The sequence below is a fragment of the Ursus maritimus genome, unplaced genomic scaffold, assembly GCF_017311325.1.
Source record: "Ursus maritimus isolate PB19 unplaced genomic scaffold, ASM1731132v1 scaffold_2, whole genome shotgun sequence".
Classification (NCBI taxonomy): domain Eukaryota; kingdom Metazoa; phylum Chordata; class Mammalia; order Carnivora; family Ursidae; genus Ursus; species Ursus maritimus.
This window is the reverse complement of record NW_024424452.1, coordinates 37776242-37792187: the sequence shown is the minus strand read 5'-3', so window position 1 is coordinate 37792187 and position 15946 is coordinate 37776242. Positions and strand designations below refer to the sequence as shown.

The 15946-nt window shown below is 52.9% G+C and overlaps 1 protein-coding gene across 5 annotated transcripts in view; it reads right to left on the bottom strand.

Annotated features, from left to right (window-relative positions):
- Window positions 1-15946, bottom strand: part of IFT140 (intraflagellar transport 140) — a 76973-nt gene that overhangs the window by 48135 nt on the left and 12892 nt on the right. For all 5 annotated transcript variants that reach the window (XR_005836150.1, XM_040635561.1, XM_040635563.1 and 2 more), the window contains 8 exons: window positions 15772-15914; window positions 13901-14076; window positions 12780-12871; window positions 12084-12190; window positions 11312-11457; window positions 8012-8215; window positions 7829-7901; window positions 6130-6221 (listed from right to left, as the gene is read on the bottom strand). Coding sequence is in view for 4 of the 5 variants with exons in the window: in XM_040635561.1 (XP_040491495.1) it covers window positions 6130-6221; window positions 7829-7901; window positions 8012-8215; window positions 11312-11457; window positions 12084-12190; window positions 12780-12871; window positions 13901-14076; window positions 15772-15914 (1033 nt within the window). In the remaining variant the exon portion in view is untranslated. The remainder of the gene's footprint in view (window positions 1-6129; window positions 6222-7828; window positions 7902-8011; window positions 8216-11311; window positions 11458-12083; window positions 12191-12779; window positions 12872-13900; window positions 14077-15771; window positions 15915-15946) is intronic.

The window sequence follows — 15946 nt, the reverse complement described above, 5'->3', positions numbered from 1 at the left end:
TTAAAAATGAAGGGGACGGCCAGCAGGGGGCGCTCTCAGCACTACCCCTCCCGGTCAATACAGACCCAAGGGGAAGAGAGGTCCCCTGCAGGTGGACGCTGCGGTACCACTCCAAGCAGGAAGAAGGCAGCATTCTTCCTCCCCCAGCAGCAGCCCTGCCGATGAGAAGCCCCCATACTTAGAACTCCCGGTTTACTCCAATGGGCTTTCCGTTGACAACAGCCCTCGCACGGTGCCACTCTCCTCAGTTTCACCTGATACTGGCCGAATCCACCGTGCACCTCTCATCAAGATTCAAACAGATCCGTCAGAAGCTCTTCCCAGAACAATACGCTCTAAGTAAAGATGGCCTTCAAGACATGGGACCCATACTAGACGACAGGCTCAGGGCCTCATTATCCCCTGCACCAGGCCCTACTGTAACAGCCCCGTTTTACCTGGTAGAAAAGCCAGTGGTTGGGGATGGAGGTCTGCTGAGGACACGTGAGCAGTAACTAACACCGCACCCTCAGCACCCACTGTTCCCAGCCCTCCCACACTAACAGCCATCCCAACAAAATCCCCCCCGCGGTGGACCTCTGCAGTGCGTCGTCAGTATTCCAGTTGATGAGGATAGCCAGTACTGCCCCAACGTTTCTCAGCGTCCGTCTCTTCACAAACCTTAAAAGCCAATTTGGATGATACAAAGCTTTTCGCAGACTCTAGGTTGTGACAACACGGGAAGGATTTGCTCTGCTCCTGCTGCTCAAACCTCTTCACAGGAGACAACATCCACTTGTTAAGACTTTTGGTCTAAAAGAGACAAGTCTCCAAAGAAGAACTGCAGTTTGCTCAAGCTCAGATGCTTGGGGCACCTGATCTCAGAACAAGGGCTACGGCCAGAACAGACGAAACCCGTCACGACTGCTGAACGCTGCCAGATCACCCTTTGACTCCCCGTGACAATGTACAGGACACTCCTCTAACCAATGCTCGTGTTCATGGCTTAGTGATGGTTCGTATTTAAAGGAAGAAAATGGCAAATACTGTGCTGGGTCTGCTGTTGCAACTTCCTGTGAAGTCATCGAGGCAGCACCCCTACTGCTGGTGACTTCAGCCCAACAGGCTGCTACGTGCCCATACGGGGCTTATATCTCAGCCGGGGTAAAACTGTAAACATTTATAGTGACTGTCAGTAGGCCTTTGGGTAGCCCATGATTTGGGGATGTTAAGAAATCAACAGTTTCCTTAGCTCCAATGAGGATAAAATTTAAGATGGCTCCTATGTCCAAAATTAATTAGATGCCATGCTTTTTTTTTTAAGAGAGAGAGAGAGTGAGGAGAGCAGCAGAGGGAGAGAGAGAATCTTCAAGCAGATTCTGCGCTAAGCGCAGAGCCCAACATGGGGCTTGATGCCTCCACCCTCGGATCATCACCTGAGCTGGACGCTTAACCGACTGAGCCACCCAGGTGCCCCTAGATGCCACACTTTTGCCCTCAGCTCTGCTATTATTAAGGTTCCTGGGCATTCAAGACTTGACTCTCTGGAGGCCAAAGGAAACCACAGAACTATTATTTCCACCAAAAATGCTGCTGTCAAGGAGACTGATAGCTAGACCTCTGTCATTTTCCAAAGGGATGTTCTTTCAAATGACAATTTGGAAAAACTGACCAGAGATGCCCAACAGCTGGCTCCAGAAAAGAAGGACAATGGTGAAACTCTAACAATTACGAGTTTGATAAAAAGAGAACTCTGGGTGGGACCAAATAATGATCTGGCCCTACCAGAAATTCCAAAGCCCCACTACTTACCACCATATATGTGTTAAACCACTGGTTTACTGACAGAATGATAGTGTTCATGAACAAACACTGGCGAGGAATATTAATGGGCCACAAAACGTGTCCACCTCACTTGTCCCACCTATTGAAAGTATAATCCAGAGAAACCTGTTCATACCGATGGATTTTATAAAACTTCCCCATCCATGGATATAAATGTTTTGGTCACAATCTGTATGTTTTCTCACTGGACTGAAGTTTTCCCTTGCAAACAGACCACTGCTTCTTCTGTGGCTAAAATCCTGTTAGCAAACTCCACCCCTACCTGGGAACCCCTCTTAAACTGCACAGTGATGAGCGAACCCATTTTATCGGGGGGGTGCTCCAGTGAGTCTGTTCTGCTTGGCTGGTTCTCCAGCAATCATTGTGCAAACCACTCTCAATCAGGCTTCGCTGAACTCACTAGCGGCACGACTGAGACTCAGCTGGTAAAACGTGTAGAGACCCTCCAAATGTCTGAATCTACAGCACCGCTGCTGCTGGCCCTGAATTTCAGATCCACCCGCTGGGAAGGCACAGGCTCTCCCGCTTTGAGTTAGTCACAAGACGTTCCAATGCACTTGGCCCCCACCTCCTCGACCCACAGCAGACAAAGGGAGATGCACTTCAATATTGTAAAGGCTCGATTGCCTCTATTGAAAATAACCATGCTTTGGGGCGCCTGGGTAGCGCAGTCGTTAAAGCGTCTACCTGCGGCTCAGGGCGTGATCCCGGCGTTCCGGGATCGAGTCCCACATCGGGCTCCTCCGCTGGGAGCCTGCTTCTTCCTCTCACTCACCTGCTGTGTTCCCTCTCTCGCTGGCTGTCTCTCTGTCACATAAATAAATAAAATCTTAAAAAAAAAAAAAAAAAAAAAAAGAAAATAACCATGCTTCGGTAGCACAATCTTTCCACAGTTGCTCCTGGGAGACAACAACTTTAGATCAACCTTGCAACATGGAGATTTTGTCCGTTAGAAAAGATGCCTCCAGAAAGATTCTCTTCATCCTCACTGGAAAGGTTCTTATCAGCTACTGGTCACCAACCTTTGTGCTGCCAAACTACAGGGAATAGAGTTTTGGATTCACAGGACACATCTACAGAGAGCAGCAAGCCCTGACTGGCCCCGCACGCCCTCTGGTGACCTGAAGGTACAGATTTCCTGGGACTGAAGCAGATGACATCTGACGAGACTGCTTTCCCCAGATGTCCAGCCCAGGCCTGTGTGCCTTTTCCTCACTGCTGTTGCTGCTTCTCTCTTTCGTGGAGAGAGATGCTCTTGTCCGCATTTCCCAAGCCCTTGAGAAAGAGAGAACCTCTCCTGCCTATGGCCTTTCAGTAACAGCCTCATTACTATTCTGCGATAAAGTCATCTTTCACTTGTTTTTCCTGAAGGGTTAGAAGGTTCAGAATTTACAAGAGTCTTTCTTTCATCTGAACTACCAACCAAAGTCATGGTGTCTGAATTCACAACTTTATATGCTGTATTATTGAGAACGCATCTGGTTCCACACACTTCTTTTGAAATAACAATACTGTTTTAAGACATCTTTGAAGTTTTGCTGTTTTGCAAAGAGTTCGCCATCTGTTGCTTCCTTGCACTGGATCTTTGCAAATGCACGCGGGGAGTTCTTTCCGCGTGCTCTTGCCGTCTCCGCCTTTCTGCTCGCACGGCTGCTTTCAGCGGAGATTTTAGGAGGCATACACGACTCCGGGCTAGCTTTCACAGGCAGACCCCTTCTCCTCTACGTTGGAATAAGTGCCAATACATATTTCAGTTGGCTACTTTCACACCTGGTTCTGGTCCATCATACGATTCGGCATTATCATGTTATTATTTTCTTTCATTATTTTAAGGTTTGTATTTTGTTACCTCTTCAAACTTTTTAAAAAAATGATGTACCCATTATGGAGATGCTCTCTAATACTAACAACGTTGGAAAGATACAAATTTTAGGCTGGAGTAGCTGAGATTTTTCTCTCTCCTGACCTTCGTTGTTACTCAAATGTGGCCCTAAGTGGTTTGCATCTAGCTACGCACTTCGCCTCCAAAGTAGGACATGACAACATGGGAAAGTCCTTCCTGGCACCGAGGGACAACACCACTAAATATGGAAAACGTGACTTGACCAGTGATGCTTTCAAAGAAAGATCTTGATCAAAAAGGAGAAATGTGAAACTTAACAGGGAAACCTCATTTAGAAAATGGAGCCAGGATGCCAGCAGGGGGCGCGCTCAGCACCACCAGGCCTGGTTGGTTGCCGACCCAGTGGGCAGAGAGACCCAGCATGCAAGTGGACATTACAGTTGGCTCTTGAACAACAGGGGTTTGAGCTGTGTTGTCCATTTACACACTTATACATAGTTTTTTTTAGGATACAGTACAGTACTGTAAAGGCATTTTCTCTTCCCTGTGACTTTATTTTCTTTCCTCCAGTTTGGTTCATTGTCAGAATACAGTATAAAATACATATTATGTACAAAAAACGTGTTAACCAACTGTACTACTGGTAAAGATTCCAGTTGCCAGTTTTTTGGGGAGTCCAGTTGTATGTGGATTTTTGACTGCATGGGGGGTCAGCACCCCTAGCTTCCAAGTTGTTCAAGGGTCACCTGTGCTACCCCAGCAGGAGGAAGGGAGGGTTCCTCCTCCCCCAGCAATAGCCCAGCCAATGAGAAGCCACTACACTTGTAGCTCCCAGCTTACTCCAATGGACGTTCTGTTTGCAACAGCCTATCTGCCCCCACAGAAGAGCCTCCTCTCCTGGGTCCTGCAAGCGCCATGGTTTTGCTGTAGCTTGCTTGTCCCAGACTACAATTCTGTTCTATTCCCAGAGAAACCCATTTTTGCTGGTAAAACAACCGGCAGTTTTATATTTAAGGTTAATAGCCCTTTCCCGACGGGTTGTTCACCCCACCCCTGGGGCCCTTCAGCAGGGCCTACGGCTCACCTTGCTCACAGAGATGGGCCCTTCACCAGTCATTAACACGGCCCCTCCCAGCCTCGGCTGGACGTCTGCAGCAGATGTCCCCGACGAGTGTCGGCAGCAGCAGGCTCTGGCCTCCTTCTCTCCAGCTCCCCTCCCACCTCGAATAGGCCGAAGACCTCAAGGGGCCAGCAGCCTACCCCTGTGCCCCACCCCGGCACCTTCCCCCAGGAGGCCACTTCCCCACATCAGGCCTCTATCCAGGGCCTCCCCCAGTGGCACGTCGTACCCACCGGGAGGCCCATCAGGAAGAACTCCACAGGAGCCGCTTTGGGAACTGAGCAGCATGTGAGCTACAAGGACACTGCGCATACGGACGGCGGCCTCCACAAACCGAACACGGGCTCCTAGCAAACACCTCAGACACAGACAAAGCGGTCGCACTAAGAGCTGAAACCAGGGCCGTGAAGGTGTTCCCCACCTTGACACAGAGCCCTGCTGCATGTACTGGGTTGAGTGGTGGCCCCCAGAAGATACATCCACCTGGAACTTGTGAAGATGTAATTAAGGGTCTCAAGGGGAGACCATTCTGGATTAGGGTGGCCCTAAATCCAAGGACAAGTGTTCTTATGATACAGAAAACAAAACACAGGCACAAGGAGAAGGCCAGGTTAGGACAGACGCAGACATGGAGTGATGCCTCTGCAGGCCAAGGAGCCAAGGTGCGCCGGAGCCACCAGAGGCTGGAGAGCACGGGCTGGACGTTCCCTCGGAACCTCAGAAGGAGCAGCCCCCCCCCCCCCCCCCGCTCCCGGCCCACACCTGGACTTTGGACTTCTAGTCTCCTCAACTGCGAGAAAATACATTTCTGTTGCTTGAAGCCACCCAATCTGTGGTACTTGGTTACGGCAGGAAACTAACACACCCCGTCAGCCCCCAGGTTCCTGTGCGTCAGGCATGCCGGCAGGCAGGGGCCTCCTACTCACACCACCAGGGGGAACGAGGCTGCGCTCGAGCTGGGCACCTGCAAGGCCAGCGCTGCCCCCCTCCCAGACTCACCCGCAGACACACACAGGGAAAGGCCTCTCCGGAACTGATGGACACTGAAGATGGACATTAACTCCAGCACACCTGCCCTCCCCTTTCCCAGCCCGAACGCTCAGGGTCCAGCAATCCAGTCCTCATCACTGCGCGAGGCCCTGGCCCGCCTCCCGATCCCACAAGTGCTGGTGGTCGGTGCACCGGCTAGCCCAGAGTCCAGCGTGACAAGCAAGCTCCTGGTGGGGGACTGTGATCTGGCTGCGTGAACAGTAAGCGGCTCTGGCTCGATTTAGAGATGGCCTCTCAAACGGTTTTAGTGGCTTTTATCTTCAAGCCCACTTGCTCCAGAGCAGTGATTTACCTGCCAGGTTCGAACCTGAACTCGGTTTGGCTCCACGGTGTACACGTTTTCCTCATGCATGGCTACCACCGGAGACTCACACAGGAAGGTTCCTAGGACGAGAGAGGGACATAATGCGGCAGTGGCCCATCTCTTCACACGTGCGTGCTCAGAGAGCATCATGAGGACCAAGTTTTCTGCGTCCTGTAGATGAGGAGAACGAGGCCCTGAGGCACAGGGACAGTGTGCAGACCCGGGGCTGGTGTAGGGACGCTGGCCCAAGCTCCCCGCCCCACTCACGAGCCATGGCCTCTCCCGTCTGACTAGCAGTAGGGCCGCGGCAGCAGGGCTTCTGTGGTCTGTGCGGCACCAGCATTTAGGCAGGCGTGTGCTGCTCTTAGGTGGAGCTCTGGGGGCCACTGGCCCTAGTCTCTGTCTCTAGACGGGTTCTTACTAGCCAGGGAGATGATCACACACGTGACAGGAGACACCCCCCAGCACCTGCTGTGCTGTCCTGAGGGGACAAGAAGTTCATCCTTGCTCCTGGGGGTCCACGTGGGAGGAGAAAACATTAATTACAGGCATGATACAAGGCAGAGCAGGAAAAGTGTGGCAAGAAGAGTTTAGGCAATGATGTGTTAAAGGAGAAAAGGAGGGAGGGGATGGGGAGAGGGGTGACCGCCAGTGGAGAAACGCCCCCAGGGAGGCAAGAGCTTCTCCGACAAACCCATGGCAGGGAGCCCCCTGGAGCACATGGTGACCACTCCTGTGGGGTCAGCATGGGTGAACGGAAGAACTGTGCAGAAGGATTGCTGGCCAAGGGGCATTTCCGGGGGTCGTGACGGTAGGCTGCTTGTGACCCCTGGAGCTATCCGGTTCTGGTCCCTGGAACCTGTGAATGCTAGTATATGCCCACAGACAGGAAGGTCTTGAGGTGGGGAGATTATCCTGGTTTATTCAGGTGGGCCCTGAATGCGAGTGCAAGTGCCCACAAGGAGGAGGTGGGATTCCGACAGGAGCAGGGTGACGATGGAGGAAGACACGGAGCGATGCACCCCGGCCAAAGACAGCCAGCAGCCACCAAACACTGACAGACGCGAGAAGCTGACTTCCCAAGCTCGGGAGGTGGAGCGGCCTGTCGATGCCTCGATCTGGCCTAGGGAGCAGGAGTTTGGACTTCTCACCTCCACAGCTGTGAGAGAGTAAATGTCTGTCTGGTTTGTGGTCACTGATCTGACAGCCCCCCGCCACTCCCACAGGAGTGTGCTGAAGAGTGAGGGTCACGGCGGCCCACTGGGATGGGAGGTGGAGGCTGACGGAGCACCTCTCATGGCCTGTCCTCAAATTTCCAGACAGGCTGGCCTTGGTCCAGATGCCATGGGGCTCACTGCTCTGCCTGGTCTGGAACCAGTTCAGAAGCCGGGTGTGTAGTAACCCCCTTCCCTGGCAAACACTGTGGGGGTTTATGCTCCTTTAGCCTTATTTCCCTGCCATTTCATTGTCCCAGCACCCGGGAGGGCTTCTCGGCCACCCTGACTGGCTTCCGTAGGGTGATGCCTAGCAGCACAGGGCTGGAGCACAGGAATAAGGACAGATACAACGGGTTCCCTGTGGCCCTCTGCCAGCCCCCTGCCCACACCACAGGCACCAAAACCTCCGTTAGATGGTCAGAAGATAAAGCAGAGTGCTGTGAGCCCCACCTGGGGGACGAGACTCCCACCTGCATTCCGTAACGTGGCTCCAGAAGGCTCAAAGACCACCACCTGCTTTCCGTTCCAGACAGCAATGGCATCCTAAAAAGAATCATGGAAATTAAAAAGCAACCTGCAACCTGCACCCCTTACCACCCTGAATGACCCAGACAACTGGTCTTTGGTCAACCCCAGACCACCCTCACAGTCACCTTGGTGGCGAACACCCCGCTGATGTGCATGTCTGTGCGCAGGCTGTGCGTCACCCCCGTGGACAGGAAGGACACGCTGAGTAAGCTTGGGGACATCTGCACCACGGCCACTTGCTGGTGGAAGTGGGAGGACATGGCCTGCTCACTGAGGATCACCACGGAGCTGATACTGTTCACCGCCAGGAGGCTCTTCCGGGAACCCCACTTCGTTCATGCAGAGACAGAGACAGAAGTGTGAACTAAGAGAAGGGAGGTGCTGGCAGGAAAGTGTGATGCCTACAAGGATGCATCAACCATTTTCTAGCACTGTTTCTTCTCGTTGTGTTAATTGATTTAAAAACTGATAAGCATAAAATATGCACTTTATAGAAACTTCCAACATACTGACACCCAAGTTGTAATGCAACGGGCAGATGCTTCTATGTCTGTTCTGACTGGTTGTTAACTTAGGGATGTTTATTTTTTATCAACGGAGAGCAAGTCGACACGAGGCGTTAAATTATCCGACTCCCCTCTGGTGATGAGAAATGCCACTTTCATAATTTCATATTAAACTTCCAAATCTGTCTCAGTCTGCCCTGGGATTTCCTACTCCATTCCACTGACGTGTTTATCCATTCCTGAGTAAGCATGTGCCGTTTTAATTGCTATATTTTGAGATATGCTCTGGTTTGTGATGCAGAAATGTTCTGATTCTCCATACATTTTTTCCTCAGCATGTGTCCTCCCAGAGGAGTTTATTTTGTTGACTTTTCCCAGGGGAAAAAAAAAAAAGGTCATGACTTTTACTGGACGTACATGTAATCTGCACATTTACTCGGGAAGAAATAACACATAACACCGAGCTCCTCTTAAGGAACATACGTATGTGTCACCGTGTACTTGGCCTTTGTTTTATGTCCTTTAGCAACATTAGCACGGCTCTTCCTATTACTTCAAATCTGAGAAAGTTGTACTTTCTCTGGAGATCTGATAATATTCTATGCTATTTTTCGCAATTTATTTTGACCTAATTAAGATATTTAACTCACTAATTCATCCAGAAGCTATTTTTACTTATGGCCCGAGAGAAGGGTGTCAAGGTAGTCGCCACAGCGCTCTACGGTACCCTCAATGATTTACTAGGGACGTCTTCCTTCCAAGACTCAGGGAGATTAAGTAGATTCTGTCTGAGGACCACACACAGCAGGTCTGAGAGGGAGGCTCCCGGACAGCCGGGGAGCAGCCCTGAGGCGGGAACAGGCAGAACCAGAGAAAAGTATGAGGAAACAGCCATCGAGTGCTCTAGAAATCGGCCGTGAGCAAATGAACAACACTTATTCAGGAAAATCTGCTAAATCTGGTAAGAACAGCAGCGTCTGCGGCACCTGAGCCTCTCGACTGCCTCCCTCCTGCCTCCCAGCTCAGTGTGTGGTGCTTCCCCTGGGCAGGCGCGGCCAAGAGGTCGGCTCACCGTCCAGTGCCTGGTTAGGGCTATAGCGTCTCGTTCCCCCAACTCCACGTGACGAGAGGTGGGGTCTCTCAGGCTCACGGGTGCCTGAGAATGCTGGGCCCTCACGCTCCGGCCCCAGCTTGCTCATACTGCATAGCTCCATGCCAGCAGAGGCCATCTGAGAAGACCGGAGGCTGCTGCTCACAGAGCAGGGTGTCATTCCAGAGAGGCGGCCACCATCCCCCACTCCCAAGCTCCGGAGCAGTGACTCAGATTGTTTTTCCCCAAGGGGAGAGGCAGTACATTGGAACAGAGAGCTCTGATGGGCTCCCCAAAGGAAGTGACTGCATTTGAAACACAACATGGGTAAGTCCAAGCCTAAGGGTGCTCTTGAAGAGAGTGGAGGCTGGTGGTAAAGCTGGAGGCATCACGAGAGCCACAAGCTCAACAACAGGCCAGACCACTGACCAGAGGGAACTGAGGAAGGACACACCAAGCAGGAGCCTTCTCGTGTCAGAACAAACCTGAAACACTAAGCTCAAAGACCACACCTGCCCACATCTGATGGGACTGGACTGTGGGGCAAGCAATTCCCCAGGCCACTGCAGAAAACGATAGAGCCATTGGCCAGCACCCGGAGGAGGTGACCCGCAGAGGCAGAAAGCTCAGCAGATCAGGGAGAGGACAGTCAGGGAGCCCCCATAGCCACTGCTGCCCCAGGGGGACCATCTACATGCCCAAGGCCGACCCTCCGAGTAGCGATGTCAGAGGCTTCCCACTGCAGGGGAGAGACGCCACTACAGTGGTCCAGCCGGTCACTAAGCAAATAATCAAACAGCGGCCACAACCCCTAGAGGTGAGTGGGGCAAGAGGGTCACTGCCGTAGAGTTGACACAGTATTTTATCTAAAACGTCCAGTGGGCAACAAAAGAGCCAGGTAAAACCAGAGAATATGATATACACCCAGGAAGAAAAAGCCAGCCATGGAAATGGCCCAGAAGGCCGAGATGTCAGATTCAACAGAAGAAGACTTCATAGTAGCCACTACAAACATATCCAAAGGAAACAACGCTTCAAGGAGGAAAGGAAGGTGTGATACGTCTCCCCAAATACAGACCGTCACCAGAGAGACAGAATTTATAAGACAAAAAAGCATATGCTCAAGAGAAATGAAATCATATGTTCACACAGAAACATTCACAGCAGCAGGGTTCTCAAAATTCCAAATGTGGAAACAACCCAAGCGTCTGCGGACAGATGGAAGGATAACAGAAGGCGGTCCATCCCTGCCCTGGGCGCGGCTCAGCTGCAAAAGCAAGGCACTGCTACCGCGCACGGCCACGCGGATGAATCTGGAAGATATGATGCTCAGGGACAGAGGCCAGACACAAAAAGCTACAGAGTTACGCTTCTGTCTCTACGACACGCCCATAACAGGCAAGTCCACAGGAACGGAAAGCAGAGGAGTGTCTGCGGAGAGGAGGGTCAGGGAGTGGAGGGACTACGGACACACACGGGCTTTCCTTCTGGGCGCTGAAAATGGTCTAAGAGGTATGGCAATAGCTGCAAAACTGTGAACGTACTGAAAGAAAAACTGGTACGTTACAGATCTCAATAAAGCTGCTCTCAGGGCAGATAGATAGGGGCCGGAGACAAAGGGATGAGTACATAGGTAAGAACAGATGACTACCTGCCCACAATCCCAGACCCACAATTCTGAAAGCCCAACGGCCTTTGGAACTCTTTTATTGTTGTTATTTTTATATAGTCTTAAGGTGCGTAACTGACAAAAAAAGTTCAAAGCCTGTCACTTCCTCCACTTCTGCAGGGCAGAGGGTGAGAGCGCCCAGCGGCCTGGTGGCTCGTACCTTTATCTGTGTGATGTTGCCTTCGAGCTCAGTCGGGGTCTGAAGGGCCCACCTGTCCTTGCCCTCTGCCACTCGGCTGCTCCGGGGGCCGGGGAGCTTCCTCCACATGGCCACTCGCCCTTTATCTGTCCCCGCCGCCAGAAGACCTATCGGTAAAAACAAAGTTCACAGGAATTGAGTTGAAGGGTTAAACACAGTAGGAATCTCTCTTCCCTGACCACGGCTCTCGAACATCTGGGTGTCAGCCCTCCGCCTGGTGACCTCCAGCTCCACACCTGTTCCCACCTGGGAAGAGGGTGGGTGTGCGTGTGCTGGGGGTGCTGGCACGGTTTTCTCTCAGCCTGTCTGCCTGTCCAGTGCTGCTTCCCCAGGGCTGGAGTGGCACTCAGCGCTCAGCAGGCACAAAATAAATGGTGCTCTGGCTCATCTCCTATCTCTCTGTCCCCTGTGTGTGTGTGTGTGTGTGCATACAGGCACATATACACGTATTTTTAATGCTTCCCACACTTTTTCTCACAGTTTCAGGAGGGAACAGAGGTCAACTGCATGTAGGTAGGTTGGTCACCCTGTCAAGCAAATCTCTTGACCTTCATGTGAGCAAACAAAGCTTTACTGTCACTTTCTCGTTCCCGAGGGACACTTTCAAGTGACGGAGAGTCACCGCCAAGCTGCCATTCTTTGAAGAGCTGCTGTCTGTCATTATCCTGTAGCCCCAGAGCAAGGCCCGAGGCCGCTTCCCTCCCTCTCCTGCATTGGCCCCGACAAGTCTCACCTTTGGCCTTACAGTAAGAAACACAGTTTATGTTCTCGGCTTTTTCAAAACCAAACTTCTCCTCTGGACTCAGCACGTAATTTTCTCCGCCTTCTAAATCCCAGAATCTACAAGGAAAGGAAGACAGCTCCTTTCAGGGGCCACGTCAGTGCGCTGCCCTCCACCCCGAGGGTCCCGCTCAACTGGCAGAGCCCTCAAGAAGCACACACAGCCCCAGGACTCCGATATAATCAGCTCGCCAACAACATGTTTACATCTATTCAATGCCTTGCTCACAATCAAAGGGAGCAGGGGGTTCATATGTGACACCAGCTCACAATGAGAACAAAGGGACTCCAACTACATGCTATAACACGGGGAACCCCCCAAGCATCACACGGAACCGAAGTAGCTGGATAAGCAAACACAACACAGGATTCCATTGACACCAAGCTCAAAAAAACCAGGCAAAGAGATTCCACACGCAGCCATCGGGACAGTGCTGGGGCTACCCTGTGAGGGCCGAGTGGCAATGCCTGCAGTCTGCTGTTGTGTGTTGTGCTCTTCGAGCTCAGAGCTGGTGATGTGGACGTGTCCAATTTGTGAAAATTTATCATAATCTGTACTTTTCTGTCTGTACATTACACTCCAATAAAAGCATTACCCCAAAGAGACTGAATCTTAACAGCAGTGCTCGCTAAGGAGCCAGGCTCTTACCTGAGAACAGGTTCCCCTATGGCGGTCACAAGCACACTGCCTTCAATCAATGTCATGTCTGCCCGGTGACCAGTCTTCCCACTCAACTTGACCTGATAATGAGAAACAATCCAGAAGAAGCATGTTGCTCTTGCAGGCCCGGAGTCTCTGGTGTGCAGTGGCCTGGGGGGATGTGCCAGCTGGGCGGGTGCAGGTGTGGACACGTGGGAAGGCAGCCCTGACCCTGCAGTGCTGCTCTTTGTTGTGCAGTGCATGGTTAATAATGACAGCTGCTAAGCGCATTTCTAGAGTGGCCACCATGCTGAGCCCAGTTCTGACATGACCGTACACCCTCGAGCAGGTGTCATGACCCCATTCTGCAGACAGCAAACCTGCCCAGGGCCCCCCAGCCAGCGAGTGGCTCAAGGGAATCTGAACCCAGGTCCAGATGACTCAGGGACTCTATTTCAACTACTGTGCCAGGGGTATGTAAATGTGTAAACACCGGCTTACAAAACATCAGCTCCATCAGGTACAAGAGCATCTTCAAAGAAAGTTCAGCATTCTCCGAGGTACACAGATTCCTCTGGTACAAACCAGGGAACTGGCAGGAGGGCAGGGAGGACCGGTCCCTGGTGAGCTGCATGCTTGGAGCGGCACCCAGCGCAGGGCTGCTCCCCACAGCATCCTCCCGTCAGTGAGAGCCCGGGGTGAAGCCGAGAGGCATGGCACGGAGCTCTCACCGCCTCCCGGCAGCCGCAGCCCAACACCTGCTACCCAGCACAGGGACTGATGCCCCCTCGGGCAAAACAGCCCATGTGCGCCTGGGCCAGGGGCAGCAGGGACAGAAGCAAGGATCCGCATCTACACGCAGATGGGATGCAGGATGATGTCCCCGTCCCACCTATTTCCACCCTGAAGGTCAAATGAGCGGCTGCAAGCTGGGCGGTTATTCCGAGTGTCAGCGGGGCGTACAGGCTGTGAGCTTGTCGGTCAAGGCGGCACAGCTCCGAGCAAGCCCAGACCCTCCCACCCCCAGCCCGTGACGCCTGCCAAGCTCCTGCGAACTGAGTTGTGGCGGCTGTGGTTAAGTCAGGTGAAGCCTGGTGCTAGCCACGTCCTGCTGCCCGCTGTCCCCCTACCTTCATCACTTCCTCCGCTTCGCCCTCGGGCCTCACCGCATACAGGGACAGCAGCAGGTTTTGCGTGACCACCACCAGGGCCTCCCTTTGCTCGATGTAGAAGAGCGTTTGGATGGAGCTGTCTGTGGAAGCCACCTGGGTGGTCTTGCCTTTCTCATCCACGTAGTGCACCGTCCCTAAGGGCAAAGGGGTCAGTCCAGGGGGCATGGCACTCGCCAGCCGCCACTGGAATCTACTTAGGGACATTTGCAAAATAAACATCTTCGTTATAAAAATTTACAAATAAAACATTTAAAAAACATCTGCACATAAACCCGCAGGCCATCTCTGAAATAAACATCTTTTCAGCCCCACTGGCCTGCCTGGCAGCCTTGAAACTCTCCTCACCCTGGTGCGCTCACATGCCATGCACGTCCATCAGCTGTACCTGGAGACCCAGAGCAACGGCCCTCCTGCAGCCGCCGCTCCCTGTCCCCTCTGTTGGGCCGCCTTTCCTGCCTGCGCTCTCTCAGCCTCGGCGGGCACTCGTCCCGGCCCAGAGGCCTTTCTTCCCCTGCCCGGCCCAGCCTGCCAGCCCTTCCTTGCCGTGCAGGTTCCCTTTGGGCTTCTGAGTCCGTGGAGAGTCTCCTGTGAGTGCCCGTGAAGTGACTCATTTCTGCTGCTCTCAGGAGCCTCCTCACCCTCCTCGTCTCCTCTCATCTGTTCCCAAGGAACACGTGACTTCCCATTCAACTGGCAGGTTCAAGGGTGTGCAGAGGCCCGTGGTCAGCATGACACGACCGTGCCGGCACTGTCTCTGCCTCAGCGAGCCTCAGTGGCAGGCCTGGCGACACGCTGACACATGTTCACTCAGCCGACATTTCCAGTGAGCTCACAGGCAGGGGTCTGACTAGACGTGGTAATTCACCCCTGAACCCCACAGCTCCTGCGTGAGGGACAGGACTGACCCCTCCAGAGCCAGGCTTGTCCCCACCGCACACCCCTGTGTGCTGTGCCTCCTTCCCACACCACCTTCTCAACTCCCTGCTAAGGGGGCCTGGTGCTGACATCTTCCCCACACCGCCCAAGGCTCTGTGCCCGCTCTGGTTTCTCGGGACCTCGTCAACATCCCCTCCATCAGCTGTCTCTTTACCTCCAGAAACAAATGGTGTCTCTGTTTTAAAAATGACAAAGGCCCCAGCCCCTTCCAGCTATCCTCTGCTTTCTTCTTTCCTTCAAGGCTGAGCTGCGTGGTGGCAAGTCCTCCGGAAGCTCAGCACCTTCGTGAGCCTCCCCTCCTTGCTCTCGCTCCTGCGGTGACGCACACTTGTGAGTGTCTCCCGTGGAGGTAAGCCACTCTTCTCTCCCCTTACTGCATGCTGCATTTATCTGCTGTCACTGGCCTGTCTCCCTGCTTACCCTGAGGAGGAGTCGAAGTCCCGACAGTGGACTCAACGCTGAGCATCGATGAAGGCTGGCTGATGCTGCAGGCTGGAAGCAAAGCCCGCACCCGTCCTGCCCCGTCGCACTCCCTCCCCAGAGCTCAGCCAAAGAATTACAGGTGAGGGTGCTTCCCGATCCCACAGAGTGGACAGCGGGAGCGCAGCACTGTGCACGCTGCCTGGAGCTGCACATACCGGCATCAGGGAGTGCGGCTGATGGAGAGCCTTGTCGCGAGAGCCCTCCAGACACATGCGCAGCCGATCGCCTCTATCAGGACAAAGTGAGGCCCTTTGGGTAAGTAACTGCCAAGAGTAGCTAACGCATCGCTCTAAAACTGGCCCACACGCAGCCTACTATTTTATGCAGAAACACCATCTGTTTGCTTACAATCCTTACCAGACACCCCTAAAATGCTTCAATGTCCTAGAGTCCCCACCTAAGTTTCTCACCATCCATCAAGCTGACAAAGAATGATAGTCCCTCTTGAGATCCCATTTTCAGGAAACTTCCAAAGCCACTTTTCCTCCAGTTAAACATGTCCAGGGCTCTCTCATCACCACTCACAGCTGCCTTCGCCAACTGAACGAGGTCCCTTTGAAAGGCAGATATGACAGGAAGTCAGGA